This window comes from Cibotium barometz, chromosome 3 (genome assembly GCF_041138505.1).
Source record: "Cibotium barometz isolate CiBa-2024 chromosome 3, ASM4113850v1, whole genome shotgun sequence".
Taxonomy (NCBI): Eukaryota; Viridiplantae; Streptophyta; class Polypodiopsida; order Cyatheales; family Cibotiaceae; genus Cibotium; species Cibotium barometz.
Genome location: NC_141048.1, coordinates 70,410,110 through 70,429,544, shown reverse-complemented (window position 1 = coordinate 70,429,544; position 19,435 = coordinate 70,410,110). Strand labels below are relative to the sequence as shown.

At 49.2% G+C, this 19,435-nt stretch overlaps 1 protein-coding gene across 1 annotated transcript in view; it reads left to right on the top strand.

Annotated features, from left to right (window-relative positions):
* The window catches only part of LOC147640487 (uncharacterized), an 88,156-nt gene that overhangs the window by 33,075 nt on the left and 35,646 nt on the right, over positions 1–19,435 (top strand). Inside the window, exons 12-15 of the mRNA XM_086781262.1 lie at positions 9,673–10,093; positions 10,175–10,230; positions 10,335–10,426; positions 10,534–10,616. Coding sequence (XP_086637388.1) covers positions 9,673–10,093; positions 10,175–10,230; positions 10,335–10,426; positions 10,534–10,616 — 652 coding nt within the window. The remainder of the gene's footprint in view (positions 1–9,672; positions 10,094–10,174; positions 10,231–10,334; positions 10,427–10,533; positions 10,617–19,435) is intronic.

Sequence of the window (19,435 nt, the reverse complement as noted above, 5' to 3'; positions counted from 1 at the left end):
ATTGGACGAAACACCCATTTGCTCAGTTGTATCAGATAAAATGTTCAAGGCTTCATGATCCTTCTGGATTCTTCCCAGAACATAAATACAGAAGATCACCGGGATAGCTAGTCCCAGGAAATCATATCATGTCAGGCTCCATGAGCCATACATGTACACACCATGTGAGGCTCCACAAGCCATACATGTACTATCATGTCACGCTCCATGAGCCATACATGTACTGTCATGTCAGGCTCCATATGCCATACAAACATACCATGTCAGGCTCCACAAGCCATACATGTATGTCATGTAAGGCTCCATATGCCACACATGAACAATAGGAAACAGAAGTTGTGAGGAATTTTGTGATAGGCCACACATTGGCCAAACTCTATGGATTGGTGCTAGAGGTGGAGCTCGGTTCATTTTGCAAAGAGACATGGATGCAGTGCTCTTAGGCTTTCAGAGGAGCTACTCTACCCTTGACCACATCTTCACCCTCCATGCCATTATCGAGGGGGGTAGAGCATGACATCAGAGGATTTACTGCTGCTTTGTGGATTTCTACAAAGCTTTTGATATTGTACCCCGAGCTGGCCTCCTACAGCATCTACAGAAGATAGGAGTCCCATTTGACATGGTTTGGAGCATCATTGTGTTCTATGAGTCTATCACCTGATTGAGTGAGAGCCCAAGAGGTACATCGTAGGAGATTTCCAACACTTTTGGGGTGAAATAGGGTGCCCTCTATCACCTGCTTCTTTCTTTTTCCTTGGGAAAAGAATCCTTCTATTAGTTACTGAGAAAAACAACCAAAATGGCTTCATAGAAACTCGTCCTCAAATGGGAAACGAGAGTCAAGATGCATAAAAGGGGGAGGATGCTCTTCTCCTCTAGCTGGCCGCGCTCTTGGAGGAGAAAGCTATCTCATACAATGGGGGGAGGGGGAAACAACCACAGGCGCCACCACTTTTAGTGAGAAAGGGACCATGATGCCAGACCCACAGGAAGGCCTTCTGGCGCTTCCGCATGCGGTCTGAGCCACCTCGAAGCTGAAACCGGCCTCTGGTAGAAACCAAAGTGCGGTAGACTAGCAGTCACCCTTCCACTTGTAGTCCAGATATAAAAACAAATTTAATTGGAGCTAGAGTGCCCCAAATCTGAAATGAGAACGACACCTGTTGGCCCCAAAGCTTGGCGCCCCTTTCGGTATTTCTTTATTCAAATTCAAAAAGATGTAAAGCTCAGCACAACAAAACCAGCTAGGAGACTACACCTGTATGTCCAATCTGGCAGCCCACAAGACCTCTTAGCACAGAGAATTCACAGACAGATCTGTGTCCCACAAAAGCAACACTCTGTGTTTCCCTCTGATCAGCCAAGGCCATTCAGCAGGGCAGCCTTGAGCACACATCTGGCATATCCCAAGTACATGGTTCCACAACTCAGCACAAACATACATCCACTGTCCAATCTCTGTTTCCACCCTTTCAATCTGCCATACCCCTCCTCTCACAAGGGGCCAGATAGCACAACTCTGCAGCAGACATAAGCCAATGGAAAGAAAGAAAGATGGACAAGTTCAGAGCTTACCAAATCAGCACGTGGTTCTGCACTCGAGAGGCCAATTGTACCAGTCTGTACTTTCCTCCTTGCAACCACTTGATTGATACATCAACTAAGCTCTGAGAAAGCTTTGCCTGCAGCTGGAGATGCACCGCCCACTACTGTTCAGGACTGAACAGAGCTGAAATTGGTTGCACCTGTCCGTACAGGTCAGCAAATCACTACTGTACCTGTCCGTACAGCCTCTGTAGCCACCTGTACCGTACAGTACAACACTCGCACAGCTGCCGCCTGCTGTCTATTCTTGCCAGCGCAGCCTGAATCAGCGTCGCCTGTACCTGCACCTCGCCGTACCCCTGTGCCAGTTGTCCGTACGACTGTACCTGCAGCACAGCCTGCAACACGTATTGTACCCGCCTTCAGCTTCTGTTTGCGCCGCCTGCACCTGTAGCAGCCATACCCTGTACGGGCAGCCACGTGGACTGTACCTGCAGCTGTACGGGCACTTCTGTACGGAAAACAGCAGTCGAAAACCAGCAGCAGCAACCATATGCAGTCGACCAGCCTTCTCCTCTTCTCCACGCTTGCAAACTTGCACGACTCCCAAAAAGCAAGAGAGAGAGAGAGAGATGAGAGAGGCGTGTAACTCCAAAAGTGGAGTGGCCTCTCTCCAAAATTATCCTAGGCCCCCAACTTTAATAATTATTGAAGTTTCCTAGGGGCCACTAAGGCCTAGGGGCCACCCATGTTTCAAACATTAAAATTCATTAATGTTCTGGTCCCCCTTCACACCTGAAGATGTCCACACATCATTCTCTTTGTCCGGGCACCCCAAATGTGAATCATTTAATATTTTTCGCTCAGCAACCACCATGCCCACACTTGTGTTGTTCCATTTTCACAGGGTCATGACATAACCCCCTCTTGAAAAATGGCAAGCGTCCTCGATTGCATTCTGGTGATACAGCAAAATATCCAAAGTGAAATATACAATATGGCAAGATCAGCGTCCCAATCTCTCTAAGCCATGCAGATGTAACATCATTCACTGCAAACCAATGGTGTAGTAGTAGTCCAAGTTGTATACCACTGTGAACCATACACAACCACAACATCCAATGTGACTAGTACACATATATCATAGAAGTCCCATAAACAGATGTACTGTCAGCCATCAGTACCTTCGGGTGAGACAAAAACTGCACCAAGCGACCTCTAGATATCATCTGAGCCTGTCTGTATCAAGGGAGTGGAGGTGCTACCTCCCTCTTGAGCATCAGGCAATGCTCCAGACCCATGCTCTGCTGAACCTGAATGAGCCATAACAAGAGTCGGCTCCAACTCAAAGGCATCGAGATAAAGCTGCAAACCCTGAGGTGAATCTGTTAAGTCACCTTCCTCCATCCACTTCGCATCCATCGGTGAATAGTTCTTGAACTTCACAAGATAGCGACGGGAAACTTTACCTCGTACCTTTCTTTCCTTATGTGCCAGCATCTGCTCTGGAATAAGAACCTCATCAAGTTCCTCAACTTCCGGCTGAGCCTCATCTGATATATCCTCAGGCACATCCCCACGGAAAGGTCTAAGGAGACTCACGTGAAATGCATTGTGAATCTTCCAGTGATCTGGTAGCTTCAAGTGATAGGCCACCTCACCAATCTTTTCCAATACCTGAAAAGGCCCATAATAACGCATGCTCAACTTAGGGAATAAGCGCTCTTTACCCTTCATCTTCTTGGGTCTAGCCTTTTTATTAAAGTGCAAAAGAACCCAATCACCCAATGCAAACTCTAATGCACGTTTGTGACGGTCTGCAGCTTTCTTTTGCTTTTGCTGAGTTTTCTTGAGTGCCAACTTAACTCTCCGATAAGCTTCATCCATGCTCTCCACATACTGATCAGCCTCAAAGATCTTATCCTTTGTATGCAAAATGGGTGGTACCTTCTTCCCTCCTTCCACAATCTCAAAAGGCGCCTTGCCCGTCGAGGTATGGACAGTGTTGTTATATGCAAATTCCACCAAAGGAAGATACTTTTCCCATTGTTGCTTGTGCTCTGACACATAACGCTTAAGAAGATCGAGCACTGTAGAGTTAGCCTCTTCCGATTGACCATCTGTTTGTGGATGAAATGATGATGAAAAGTTGAGAGTTGTACCCAGAATGAACTCGTCATCCGTGGATCACGGTCACTAATGATAGACCTAGGCAAGCCATGATACTTGAAGATGTTCGCCATGAACAACTTCACCACATGATCCACTTTGATCGTCTTACGCACGGGAATGAAATGAGCCTGCTTACTGAACCTGCATATGATGGTCCAAATGCCATCATTGCTTGTTTGTGTCCGTGGCAGATCAAATATAAAATCCATGGCAATGCTCTCCCAAGGTCTATCAGGAATAGGTAAAGGCTGTAATAACCCTGGTGTCTTTTGACGGTCAAACTTTACCTTCTGACATACGATGCATTGCCTAACAAAGGCATCAACATCTCTTCTCAAGGTTGGCCAATAAAAGAAAGTCTCCACTGCTTTTACCGTGGCGTCAATACCTCTATGACCTGCATACGGTGGAGCATGACTTTCAATCATAACCTTGAGTCGCAATGGCTTGGTAACACACAGTCTGCTATGCATCAATAAAAACCCATCTCTGAGAGTATAGTGCTCATGCCGCTGACCCTCAGATATCTGATCATACAACCTGTCAAAGTCCTCATCATGGGCATACTGCTCTTTCATTTCATCAAGCTCATTTCATCAAGCTCATGATGATAAGCAAGTGAAACTGCTGAGACCTGTGGCTTGCGTGACAAAGCATCTGCCACTACATTCTTTTTGCCTTCCACATGCACAATTTGGAAGTGAAACATAGACAAAAAGTTTGCCCATCGCATATGCTTCTCTGAAAGCTTAGTTTGCGTGAGGAAATAACGCAAGGTCTGATGATCTGTCTGCACAGTGAAATCAGCCCCAAGCAAATAGTGTTTCCATGTAGAAAGAGCATGAATTACAGCCAACATCTCTTTCTCATAAACCTGTAAATGCTTCTCGGCATCTTGTAATATTCTACTCTCATAGGCTATCACATGTCCATCCTGCATGAGAACTGCCCCAATGCTACTTCCACATTCATCACATTGGACAACAAAAGCCTTTCGGAGGTCCGGTAATACCAAAACTGGATCCGAAGTAAGCTTTTCTTTAAGCTTTTTGAAGGCTGTAATTTCCTGATCAGCCGGTCTAATACGTATCTGATGATACCCGCTTTTCAAGTCAATACGACTAAAGATTGTGGAGCCCTGTAAGCGGTCCAAAATGTCATCGATCCTCGGAATGGGGAATCGATTCTTGAAGGTATTCTTGTTCAGCGCTCTGTAATCAATACACATGCGCCAAGAACCATCCTTCTTTTGCACTAAGAGTACAGGTGAGCAAAAGGGTGATGAGCTAGGCTGTATCAACCCTTTATTCAAAAGCTCCTGTACTTGACTCATAATTTCTTCTTGTTGGGCTGCACTAACACGGTACGGCGGTCTATTTGGTGGAGTACTACCAGGAATTAGATCAATGGCATAATCTTTTGGCCTCTCCGGAGGAAGTTCCTCTGGCAATGACTCGGAAAAACAATCTTGGAACCCATATAAGAAATCAGTCCTGTCCTTATCTAACATAGACAAATTAGACTTAGACTCATCATCTTTTGCATCCTTTACATAAATCAAGTACGCGGAAAGATGCTTTTTCATTACTGATGAAATTGCCGAAGCTGATACAATAGAAACAGATTCCCCTTTAAGTTTTACATCCAAAACATGTTCTTTCCCTCTATGAGTCAAAGTGATCTTCCTATTGTATGTATCCACCACCGCATGTACTCTGTGGCACCATGGCATACCCAACAAAACATCACATCCATCAAGTGGCATGATGAAAAACTCTTCGCTGTCCACATAACCCTGCAAATGAAGCCTGAGCTTCCCAATAATAGGAGTGACGGGTTCTGCATACCCTGGACAAGCCATGTTAGCCTCATATAACGGCCCCATCTCCTCTGCATGAATCCCCAATCGGCCAACCAAATCCGGTGAAATAAAGTTGGCTCTAGCACCTGTGTCAAAGAATATCAAGGCATTTTGATCTCTCACTTTGCCCCATGCCCTGCACAACTCAGTTCTCTTCACCACCTGGCTATTCCCCAACAAGATCAGGAACTAACCCTGCAGAAGGTTTTGGTTTCTTTGACTTGGGCTCTGCTTTATTGTCAGAGTCCTTTTGGGACTTTCTCTTGGGATAATTAAAAGACATATGTCCCTTTCTGTACAGTAAAAACATTTCCGAGCATCCCTCAAAGCTTATCTCTCCTCAGAAGTTCTCTTGGGCATTGGCAACTTCTTATACCGTGTCTCTGTAGACCCTTTTGCATCACGCGAAGCATGCTCTGACTTTTCAGATTTCTTGCTCGAGTTCTTACTGCCTTTAAATCCAGATGAGACTCTAGTGAGTAACGCATTAGCTGTCCTAGCATTCTCTATCATCTGTGACATGTTCGTTACTCGAGTCTTTATGCAATAGTCACGCACCTCCTTGGGCAGCCCACAACAATATTTCTCTACCTGCTCAAACAAAGGCACTGCACGGTAAGAAGTAACTGGGAGTAAAGCTTCCCAAAACTTCTTGTTGTAATCTTCCATATTTTCACATTTTGATGCATCCAACTTGTGCCATGCTGTCATTACATCCACCTCAAAAGTAGATGTGAGCCATACGGAAGAGAACACCTGTTTAAATTGCACCCAAGTAGTTGGTGCTATGCCCTGCTGAAGAATGCATTGCCTTTGAGAAAAGTCGCAGCTTTTCTCACCTTTGAGGACTCTGTGTAATTTCCACCAGAAAAAGCAGCATCAAACTGCTGTAAAAAGGTAAGTGCTTTTAATTTATTTTTGGCTCCACTGAATGTATCAAATTTCACAGCAGCTCCCCCTTCCTTAAAATCCTTCGCCTTACCCATAGGCGTAAGATTATCGTAAGGAAGTGGCTTCACAAGATTGCTACCCCCAGCATTCATGCCCATCATAGGGTCAACATTACCCATTCCCACACCTGGCATGCCATACATTCCAGCCATGTTTCCAAACATACCATTATGCATACCGGGCTGCATGCCACCATACATATTTGCTTGCATTCCAGGTTGCATGCCCCCAAACATGTTTCCTTGCATTCCGGACTGCATACCACCATACATATTCCCGTGCATACCAGGCTGAAAATTAGCTCCAAAAGTCCCTGGCATACCCATGCCTCCCTGAGGATAACCCCCAGTCATAGATTGGAACACCGAGCCACCACCAAAATAACCTGGATGCATAGTTTGCTGAGGAATAGATGGCTGTCCAAAGAAGGAACTCTGAGAGTTAGCACCAAAAGCATGCTGCATGTTCGGAAACTGTCCAAAAGATGGATCTTGTGGGAAGGCACCACTATGACCCTGAGTAAGGTTCTTAGAACGCACCTTCTTCTTCTTCTTTTCAGGCTCAGAACAGGATCTCATAAATTCAGCAAACTTCTCACTTTGTGTGAGCTGCATAAACACATCCATAACACCGGCCAAACGATTTTTAAACTCAGCATCATCTTCCTCTTTACTAGGCACATCTTCTGGCTGTGTTACATCCTCATAATGCTCATCATCTCCAGCTTGTTCTCCTCCAAGAATATCCTCAGATTCATTTCTCTCAGGAGAGGTCTCTTGCTCTTCCTCTTCATGATAAAAATATTCGTCTTCTGTATCAGACATGTTGCTGAATTTTTCAGCGATGACTTTCCTCGAGTCAACCACGAGCTCACCCCCTTAAGAAAGTTGATGATGGGTCCCGGCAACGGAACCTTGAAACCGGCCTCTGGTAGAAACCAAAGTGCGGTAGACTAGCAGTCACCCTTCCACTTGTAGTCGAGATATAAAAACAAATTTAATTGGAGCTAGAGTGCCCCAAATCTGAAATGAGAACGACACCTGTTGGCCCCAAAGCTTGGCGCCCCTTTCGGTATTTCTTTATTCAAATTCAAAAGGATGTAAAGCTGAGTACAACAAAACCAGCCAGGAGAATACACCTGTATGTCCAATCTGGTAGCCCACAAGACCTCTTAGCACAACACAGATCTGTGTCCCACAAAAGCAACACTCTGTGTTTCCCTCTGATCAGCCAAGACCATTCAGCAGGGCAGCCTTGAGCACACATTTGGCATATCCCAAGTACATGGTTCCACAACTCAGCACAAACATACATCCACTGTCCAATCTCTGTTTCCACCCTTTCAATCTGCCATACCCCTCCTCTCACAAGGGGCCAGATAGCACAACTCTGCAGCAGCAGACATAAGCCAATGAAAAGAAAGAAAGATGGACAAGTTCAGAGCTTACCAAATCAGCACGTGGTTTTGCACTCGTGAGGCCAATTGTACCAGTCTGTACTTTCCTCCTTGCAACCACTTGACTGATACATCAACTGAGCTCTGAGAAAGCTTTGCCTGCCCACTACTGTTCAGGACTGAACAGAGCTGAAACTGGTTGTACTTGTCCGTACAGGTCAGCAAACCACTACTGTACCTGTCCGTACAGCCTCTGCAGCCACCTGTACCGTACAGTACATCACTCGCACAGCAGCTGCCTGCTGTCTATTCTTGCCAGCGCAGCTTGAATCAGCGCCGCCTGCACCTGCACATGTCCGTACCCCTGTACCAGCTGTCCGTACGGCACAGCCTGCAACATGTACTGTACCCGCCTTCAGCTTCTGTTTGCGCCGCCTGCACCTGCAGCAGCCATACCCTGTACGGGCAGCCACGTGGACTGTACCTGCAGCTGTACGGGCACTTCTGTACGGAAAACAGCAGTCAAAAACCAGCAGCAGCAGCCATATGCAGTCGACCAGCCTTCTTCTCTTCTCCACGCTTGCAAACTTGCACGACTCCCAAAAAGCAAGAGAGAGAGAGATGAGAGAGGCGTGTAACTCCAAAAGTGGAGTGGCCTCTCTCCAAAATTATCCTAGGCCCCCAACTTTAATAATTATTGAAGTTTCCTAGGGGCCACTAAGGCCTAGGGGCCACCCATGTTTCAAACATTAAAATTCATTAATGTTCTGGTCCCCCTTCACACATGAAGATGTCCACACATCATTCTCTTTGTCCGGGCACCCCAAATGTGAATCATTTAATATTTTTCGCTTAGCAACCACCATGCCCACACTTGTGCTGTTCCATTTTCACAGGGTCATGACAGAAGCTGCCTCCACTGACCATGGAGGGTATGAATGCTATCAAGCCAGATGCTGCCACGCAGCTATGCTGTTGCAAATCTCCCAAAGAACCTGGTGACCAACGACCTGTGGATGGAGCTGGGAATCTCGGACATAATGCCGATCTAGCCCCAATGGCCAATGATCTAGCTCATGTTTGCCAGTTGCCACATGTAAAGGGTGATCTTCCGCGGCCGAAAACGATCCCACAATGGCTCCCCAAAAATCTGAGAGGCCTTGGGACCTTCAATGTCGTGCTGCTGTTGGAATGCCCTCTACCTTTGACATCTGAATCCTGCGACCTTGCCGTGCAGAGTAGGCAAAAAAGGGGGTCCAGCGCATCAGTCACATACCTCCATGGCGTAAGTCACATGGATCCCCAGAGGTACACGAGGCTTGCCCTGGAGCCCTCGAGATAGCTAGCACTTGATGGCCACCCTGGAGTATAGTATGCCCGAGTTTCCACTTGGTTATTTTCCTTCCTGGTCCAAACATGCCTGCCTGCCTGCCTGCCTTCTGCACTGCCAACCACTTGACTAGATCTGGTGTCCACCTCCATGGGTGATTACCTTCCCGCATCTTTTAGGATGAGAACGGCTTCCTTGAGTTGTTTGAATCAAAGTTGCACCATGTAGCAGGCTGGTTGGGAGATTGCAATGCCTTCCTTGGGGGTGGTGGTGGTGTGTGTGTGGGGGGGGGGGGGGGGGGGTGGTCTCGCAGCAGCCTTACTTGTCCAGGGGTGTGGGTTGTACATGTTTAAAGTTCTGTAATTTAGTCTGCCTGCTTTTGGCATTGATTATGCATTTATTTTGGCATTGCAGGGAGAAGAGATCACATTCGACTATAACTATGTAAGAGTGTGTGGTGCAGCAGCAAAGAAGTGCCTGTGCGGTTCTCGTGAATGCAGAGGATTTATTGGGGGTGACCCAATGACTCCCCGCTCAATAGTCGAGAGTGAGTCTGATGAAGATGACCCAGAACCTATCATGATCGAGGAAAGCTCTGAAGAAGAATCGAGAATAGAGGGCAGTAAGCTCATGATAGACAAAAAGCCACAGAGAGCCGAACTGGGCCCACCACTGGAGCTGCCTGATACGAAAAGGAACTGGATGCTTGGTGAGAGCAGTGAGAAGCAAGGTGCTAATCCCAAGCAAGTCAAGACCAAATCAAGTGCAAGAAAGTTGGGTTCCACTAATGCAAAGAGATTGACTATAGAAACGAGTGGAGGCCGATTTGAAGGAGGTAATGGCATGCACTTGTCATAGATCAGGTTTGGCTTTCTAGTTATCTCTATCATGAGTGTTTTATATTTTTTGGGTGCAGTGGAAGAACGATTGAATGAGTTGCTGGATGAAAATGGAGGCTTATGCAAGGGTCGTGTAAGATATATCAAGGATTATAGTCAAAGAATATTTGCAAATTTGATCCCATCTGTAGGCATCACTCCTGACCTTGGATTCCTGTGGTCTTTTTTAATTTCCAGTGTAATGCTGAGGATGCAGCAACTCGCTATTTGAAGCTTTTGGTGGTAACAGCTGCATCTGGTGACACAGTCAATGGAGAGGCATCTAGAAGGTTATTTAGTGAGCTTTGTATGCCAGTGGGCATTTATTTATGCTTGCCACTTGCAAGGTAGCAATGGCATAAAATTAACTATTAATGGCCTACCTGACTTTCTACAGTACAAGGGATCTTTCAATGGTACTGGATGCTTTGCTGAAGACCCAGTCACGGGCCATCCTTATGGGAATTGTCAATAAAAATGGTATCTTTATTCAGTCTTTCTGTATTTACCTGAATTTCATGCTAAATTTGCTCTGGTATTTGGTGCAGCAATTTTGTGTGTGATTTAGAAGAGTGCTTTTGAGGGTGGAGTGATTTCCTCCTCCCTTACTCTTCCCTGGGTGAATGCACCCCCATTTTTGATAGGGTACCATTGCTAGGCAACACTGCCTGCAGTGTGTAATTTCAGGTGTTCAAAAGGGTTTACCCCATTATTTGTTTCCCATCCTGCACCCCTAGCAGGTTTGAAGTCAGGCAAGGGTTCTTACAGCCCTTCTTGGCTGAAAATGAAGATTGAAGAGTAGAAGAGAATCTTTACAGGTAATAGGTTGTCTTTTCAAGCAAAGAGATGGAAACTCATGGCTATGAGAGAGAGAGAGAGAGAGAGAGAGAGAGAGAGGGGGAGAGAGAGAGAGATCCCAGCGGCATTGTCACTACTCTGGAAAATGTATTAGTTTTCTGGATTGTCTACTATTTCTGTCCCCCCCTCCCCCCTTTTCCTGAGTTTGTTTGTGTTCTAGCCCAGTCAGCTGTTGGCCATGAGGCCTGTGTACATTACCTTTGCATAATATTACGTTCTTACCTTTATAAAAGAGAGAGAGAGAGAGAGAGAGAGAGAGAGAGAGAGAGAGAGAGAGCATGGTCATGGAAACAAAAGAAAATAAACTAGATACAACATCATAGTGGGTACCATGTGAAGCATGAGAAAGGTATATATCTCCATATCAATACAATACTAAAGAGCTCATGTGGGTGTGGTGTTCTTCATCCATCTAGGATGTCCAGCATAGGGGAGTGGACGACTGTAGAGAGACTCCCAATGTCTCCTGCTACTGGGAAGGTGTCTCTATGGCGTTGGAGAATCTCCCCGTTCTGGAGCTGTCGTGTGGATGGCTGCTGTGGACCAGGCCGCTGTGGATGTTGAGTGCGCTGTAGCTGGTGAGCACAGGCCAAGGTGACTCCAGGGGGTTGAGGTAGGGCAAGGTGGCATTTGGTCCTCTTGATGGATCGGCAGGCTCGGGTGCCTCTCTAGGTTGTTGGATGGTGCTGTGGCCTGCCATCCTGTGCCTCAAAGAAGCTAGTAATGGTCAGCTGGGAGGTGTCCTTGGGCTGGGCTGTCCTCTCTCTGAGGAGGGAGTCCATGTGTCTGCTGAGCTCCATCAAGTAAAGTCTTAGGCTTTTCTGTCCAAGAAATCAATGATCGTGGGCAATGGACGAAATCCCTCTTGGAATGGCAGTAGAATCTTCCTTGGATCACATAATCTACCGGTCACCTACAGGTGTAATGCTTCTCCGTCTGAACCTCTGTAGAGCAGAGTCTATAGATCCTGTCCTCCCAGCATTGCCCTCTCCTGTCCCTGTCTCCACCCTGAGTGGGTGAGATGAACCCCGTACCTGCCCAATCGCGATCGTAATGGCATGTGACATATGTCTGGGTAGGTATCCTGGCGTCTGGATGAATCCATCTGCTGTGACTCTCAAGAAGACTGTATCTTTGTGGGGAGCTCCAACGGCCCGAACTATGTAGTGTGGGTATGTATGCGGGGTCTGCAATTTGATGATTTTCTCAACATTTGAGAAAAGCCCCAAATTCTTGATGGGGTAGAAGCTGGAATTAGGCCAACTTTGCCTTAATTTGAGGCAATGCCTGTGATTGTATGCAATGATCCCCTTAAAAGCATAGGCAGAAATGTTGTGTGGTTTGGACGAAGCGATTGAAGCATCAAATGAAAAGGGTCTTCCAAAATAAGGATATATATGGGAATATCAAGTCACAAATTAATGATTTAGAACTTGATAATTCCGAAAAACTCAAGGTAATTAGGGTTAATCCCGTTATCAGAGAAGGAGGCCTGAAACTGATGATGTTTACTTGATGGTTTGCCTTTAAACATAGCTTGTACCACCAATTAGAAGAACCTAAAAGAAATTTGATCAATTTTGATTGGCTCTGATGGGGGGAAGGGGTATGTGGAAATCCGGAATGAGTGGTATCAAAGCCGGAGATCCCATCAAGTAGTCCACTGTGCTGGAGCCTCCTCTGAATGGAAAATAGGTACTCGCCAGATGAGGGCCATCATGGCAATCCCGTTATAAATATCGTTATAAATAACAAATCTGTGAGCTGCCCTTAAATCAATGAAGTGTCTGCCAAAAGATGTGACTACTCCACAATCCCGAGAAGTCCTCTGCAATCCTGTCTCGTGTGGATCCTTCTCCTGAAGAATGATGGGATCATCCAAGTGAGAGAGAGAGAGAGAGAGAGAGAGAGAGAGAGATGTGATAGCCAACAAAAGAGAGATTGCACAGCACAACAATGATCGTGTTATGATAGTACTTCCACCATGTACAATGATTTATATAGGCACCAAGGCCCTATCTTATGTTCTCTTAATAAGAGGGTGTTGAACACTTGACTCTCAGATATCCAGCAGAAAGCTAGCCGACTATCATTTTGCAGGCAATCGTAGTGCAGAAGGTTCCGTTGCCAACACCCTGTTTCCTTTCACTACATTGTGATGTTGCCAATATATTCGCCATCACCAAAACGTCCTACTGCTGCTGGTCACCACCCCTCTTGTTCTGTCGACTATCTGGCCTCTGGCTGTACGCTATGCGGCAGCTGTACAGCAGTACAGTGATCTACAGGGAGATGCGCATCTGCTGTCCAGCCCCTTGACGCTGCTGGTTACTGATTTTGGTGCCTGTGGTGTGTAGCTTTTGCTGACACTTCCCAAATTTGACATCTCATCTGCCGCACTACTTGTTTGTGCCCGAGAGTGACCTCCGGTGCTAGAACTATGGAGAACTAGCTTCCGGTCAAACCGTGGTTGAGAGCGTAGTTGTCAGGTACGATACCGTACGATTCGTACGATACCGTATGGGAAAATACAGTATGATATAAAAATTTTTCTCATCATACAAAAAAATACGGTGTTTTAAAAAATTACTTATAAACTTAGGTATTTCCAATTTCGAGATATGGAGTATTTTAAAAAGGAGGGAAGCATCATAGTATAGAGGAAGCTCAAACAGCCATAGACAAGCAAAAACAAGACCATTACTCCCAAAAAAAAGTTAAATTTTTTAAAAAATTTGTTTTTTTTCCCAAAAAAATTTGTAGGAGTCCATACGGTATCGTACCTTCCATATTCCATACGATAGGCCATCGTTCGTTGTACGGAGACAACTATGGTTGAGAGAGCTAGGCTCTAGTATAGAAGTGCTAGTGTTGTGCGTGGTCTGCGTGGTCCTAGAATGCGTTCTCGCAACTCTTCATCTACAATGGAGATTCTACACTGACAATTTCTGTTTGGTTACATGTTTTTATACAGCTTGTTCATGGAAAATCTAGCTTGAAAGCCCGTGGAATTTGTACAAAATAAAATACTCCAACAATATACATCGGTATTGAGGACGGGGTCAGCACTTTCCCCACAAGGTTCTCCTTGCCGGCCTTCTACATCCCCATGGCTGGCTGCTATACAGGGCCTATTTCTCCCATCTGCCGCCTGCCATACAGGCTGATGTGTGGCTGATCTGGCTGCGTCTTTTGCACACCCACCTAGGCGTGCTTTTAGCCCCCCTCTGCTGTGCGCTTTTCATCTGCACACGGGGTTGATATCAGCCCCCTTAGTTGTGCGCAAAGCAGCCCTATATCCATGCTTGAATGCCCATTCACCTGTGTGCACCTCAGCCCTCATACATGCCCGGCATTCATGAACACCAAGTGAAGCCTTGAATCTGCGGAGCTTCTCTGTACCCAATGCTTTGGTGAAGATGTCAGCGACCTGATCTTGTGTGCTGACATAAACAAGGTCAACGTCTCCTGCTAAAACCTCCTCTCTGACAAAATGGTAGTGGATCTCTATATGCTTCGTGCGAGCATGAAAAACTCGGTTCCTGGCCAACTGTATACTGCTAATGTTGTCACGGAAAATGACAACTTGTCTATCCACTGATAGACCCAAATTTACAAGTAGCTTTCTCAACCAAGCTACCTCACATGCTGCCATAGCAGCACCTCTGTACTCGGCCTCTGTACTGGATAGAGCAACCGTAGGCTGCTTCTTGTTGCTCCAAGTCACAGCAGCACTCCCCAAGGAAAACATGAAGCCACTAGTAGATCTTCTATCTGAGATACTACCAGCCCAATCAGCATCTGTGTACCCATGTACACATATCTCTGTCCCAGTTTCATAAAATAGTCCACAATGCAAAGTAGACCTCACATACCTCAGTATGCGTCTCAATGCATCCAAATGCGGCTTCTGAGGAACCTGCATAAACTGACTCACCAACCCAACAGCATAGCTCAAATCTGGCATGGTGATCGTCATGTAGATCAAGCTTCCTACTATGTGCCTATACATAGTAGGATCCTCCAAAATCTCTCCTGAGTCTGCACTCAACTTGCCATTCTGATCCAATGGCACTGAGATAGGCTTACAGCCTGTCATACCATACTTGGACAACATGTCCAAGCCATATTGTCTCTGCAGTAATCCAATACCATGTGGTGACCTAATCACCTCAATGCCCAAGAAATATCTGAGCTCCCCCAGATCCTTCATCTCAAACTTCTGTCTAAGCAAGATCTTTACATAAAAGATCTCTACATCATGGTCCCCCGTAATGATCATGTGAGATCCCACTGTCCCCTCTGTGCACCGGATTCTCGGATGGTAGCAGCGGAAGTAGCTTCCTCTTGCGCGGGGCAGGGTTTCTCACTCGGGGCCTCGCCCTCGAATGTCCGGGCACGAGACTAAGCTGGTGGTCATTTTGAAAATCGAAACCGGGAAAATTTTCCATGCCCGGAAAGCGGGGATGATTCCACCTTTTTGAATTTCTTAACGAATTTTTCTAACGAAGTCAAGACTGAACTAACCTTCATCTGAATAAACCAGATAGAAGGGAAACTATAACAGACTTAACTTGAAGGAATCAACGCTTTTTTCCTAATTGAATTAGGCACAGCCGTTGATCTATTCATTTGAGAAGTCTTCAGGCTTTTAATTAATTACTCGAGAAATCAAGCAAGGAACATACTGACAGAGTGAACTGCGAGATCTGCTCCTGCGAGCTCCGCCTCATCCCCCCTCCCGCTGCTTCTCGCCGTCGCGCGCCCCCTCTCCCCCCCGCCTGTCCCCCGCCTTCTCCTCCGCCTCTCTCCCCGCCTCCTTCCTCGCCTCCTCCCCCGCCATCTCTCCCCCCCCCCCCCCCCCCCCGCCTTCTCCTCCTCCGCCTCCTTCCTCGTTTCCTCCCCCGCCATGTCTCTCCCCCCCCCCCCCCCCCCCGTCTCCTTCCTCGCTTCTCCCCCCCGCCTCCTTCCTCACTTCTCTTCCCCTGCCTTCTCCTCCGCCATCTCTACCCCCCCGCCTTCTCCTCCACCTCGCTCCTCTCCCCCCGCCATCTCTACCCCCCCGCCTTCTCCTCCGCTGCGCGGCTCTTCCTCCCCGCCTTCTCCCTCACCTCCCCTTCCGTCTCGCCCCTCCGCCCACCACTAGCTCCCCCGCCTCAGCTCCCCCCCCCCCCCCCCCCACCCACGCTCCGCCCCCGCTATCCTCTAACCTTCCGCCTCTGCGTTTCCTCGTAGGGCTGTGTCCCTCCCGTTGGTGACCCCGGTTTCTGGCCTTTTCCCTCTTAGGGACTCCATGGAAGCCGCTCCGACTACCCTTGCCGATTCCGGTCTCCGTCTGGAGTTCACAGCTGCAGATCATCAGTTGTTTGTTTCCACAGTATCCGCTCTTGAGGCCTCCTCCTTGGTCTGCAAGATAGTGGGTAGCCGTCCGATGCGGAGAGAGCTTCGCGACCTTCTGCAAGGCAGTCTCTTTGGCGTGCCTGCCAAGATTGTCAGCGTCGATTTTTTGGGACGTGGCTACTACCAGGTGGATTTCGAGTCCCCCCAGGCAGCTCAGATGGTGCTGGCTCGGAGCCCCATTGCCCTCCGCTCATCCCGGGCGTTCCTGGCGCGATGGACTCACGGTTTCGATCCTGCTTCTGACCCGCTAGCAGGCGTGACAGGTTTCCCCATCACTATCTGCTTTCTTGGACTCCGCAGGGAGTACTTGCCCCTCTTGTTATCCATTGGCAAGGCGTTCGGATAGGTGGTGGAGATGCCTCAGACAGCGGTTTCAGTGATAGCTCGGGCAGCAGGACTCCCGGCCATTCGTGTTGTGGTTCCGTCACCGGAGTCCCTCCCGAAGACGATCCTCCTCCCTTGTCTTTCTGGAGGACATCTGATACAACGCGTGGAGTATTCGGGTCTCCCCGGCTAGTGCTACATCTGTCGGGAGATGGGCCACCTCGCACGCGCCTGTCCCCGCAAGGGGGTTTATCCTTCACGTTCTGCCGCCTCTGGACCCCCTTCAGGAAGCGCGAGGGGTGGCCATCCACCTCAGAGACCGGACATCCCTGGCTCGTCTCAGCAGGCGTCATCATCTAACGAGCAGGCCCCGGCGGCGGAGGATGCCGCGCAGACCCAGGAGGCTGGCGGATGGCAGGAGGTTCGCCGGCGGAAACGCCCGGCCCGCAGGGACCGTCGCAGACGCCAGTAGGCAGCACAGGCTGGCGGACAGGCGACTCCGGCTGGCGTCCAGGCACCTACCCGCACTTATGCTCCAGTCAGGGATAGGCGGCCAGCAGGTCCCACCCCGATGGACGAGGATTCAGACTCAGTGCCCGTTGAGGCCGCCGGTGGAGCCCCCCACGTGGAGACCCCGCTCCCGCCTCCCCCCGCGGGGGGCCCCGCCCCCTCCATGGAGCAGATTCCTGAGGATCCCGGGCCGCACTCTGCGACCCCTGGCTCCTCTTCCCCTCACTCGGAGAGCACTCCTTCCAACCCCCCCCTCTCCCCCCCCCAGCCCCCCCCCCTCCCGCCTCCCCCGGCGGCCCCCCTTGACACCTATCCTCTGGCAAATGCCTCTCCATCCTCTCCTCGCTCTCCCTCCTCCTCTCCGCGAGCCACCATCCCTCCCTCGGCCTCTCCAGGATACTCCGCCAGACCACCCACTGCCCCGTGGCAGCGCAGTTGGGTAGGCCAGAGTTCAGTCCAGCGGCTGTTCCACCGCCACTCCGGGCCGGTGGAGATGGCGATCCTAGCTTTGCCCGCCACAGAGTTCTCTCCAGCCTCCCCTGGGGGGCCCCCGCGAGTGATGGGGCTCCCAGTGGATTACGGTTTTTTTCAGGTGTCTCCAGCTGGATGCTGGCCCGTTCGAGACACTGGTCGCGCCCTTGCGAGTTTGCGTGGTGTGCCATCCCTCTCGTTCTCCTTCAGTGGTGAGCAGCATGGTGGCCTTCTCCTTTCCTCTCAGTGTAGTGTGCCATCCCTCTCGTTCTCCTTCAGTGGTGAGCAGCATGGTGGCCTTCTCCTTTCCTCTCAGTGTTGCCCCAGACACAGCATGGGATTGCAACTCTGTAGAGGAAGTTTTGCGTGATCAGATACTGGAGTTTTCTCACCACTTCAGTGACTTGGGGCTCACGGACCTATTGCAGACCCGATTACACTCAGCCCGCATGAGCTTGTTTGGTATAGGAGATTGGCGGGCGGATCCGGTCCACACCTCAGTTGAGGCGGTGCTACTGATTCTCCTCCATGCCGCCCCGAGGGTGCAGCGTACCTTTAGATACATATATGCAGAGGATTGGTCTCACGCCTATGCCCTGGACAGGGCGAAGGCGGAGTGGGGCTGGACACAGAGACAGGTCACCCTCTTTTTGGAGAGACTCCGCACCCGGACAGACAGTGATTATTCTCCCTCCAAGCCGGCGCCCAAGACTCACAGAGTGGAGGGCAGATCATCTGGGCCGGTTGAGAGGGGTGAGCCAGTGGCGGCTGCTTCACTTGCCATAGCTCATCCATGAGGATCCTCTCATGGAACATCCAGGGTCTTGGTGGACATCGCTGCTACATTGGTCGGGGCAGACTTCGCCAGGAGATCCAGAGGGCTCTCGTTGGAGGACCCATAGATATCCTTTTCATTCAGGAACACCACCTTTTTGCCGGGCGTACCCGCACCTGCGGGAAGATCTTGCCAGGCAGGAGTCACACTTTTTGGTCACCGGCATATGGCTCCCAGGGGAACCAGGGTGGAGTATGCATCTCAGTCAGCGAGCAGCTTCTATCCGAGGTTGTGGATTCTGGCACTCTGGTCCAGGGTCGAGCGCAGTGGATCATCCTTCGGGTTGGGGAAGACCGCATTGGCTTCCTCAACTTCTACGCCCCTAATGGGGCGACCGGGAGAGCCGAGTTCTGGAGCACCATTAGGCAGTCCCTCCCCATGGCAGACCATTGGTGCCTAGGGGGGGATTGCAACATGCTGGAGGATGCAGAGGACAGGATGGGGGGCAGCCAGGAGACCATTCATGGGCCGGAGCTCGCTGCCTGGGAGGAACTAGTGCTGCAGGTGAGAGGCCAGGATCCGTGGACTCTCTCGGAGTTTGGCAGGTTGCAGGGGAGTTTATCTTTCTCGTGCTCGGATAGACGGGCCACAGGAGTTAACCTTTCCCGCATTGACAGGATTCCAGATTGTCTCATAGAGGAGCCCGAGATTGCGACCAGAGTTGAGCAGGTCTGGCAGGAGCTTCAGTTCAGGAGAGGATCGGCAGCCAGCGATCTTGCCAGGGGTTTGCAGGAGATCAGTAGGATGCTCAGACAGGCTGCCTTGGACCGTCTGGAGGCTTTCAGAGAGCAGGAGAGGAGCCTGCGGAGGAGTCTAGCTTCCCTTCAGAGACTTCAGGAGAGGGAGCCTACGAGCCCTTGGATTTCAGAGCAGATGGAGTCAGCTCGCACAGAGATCAGAT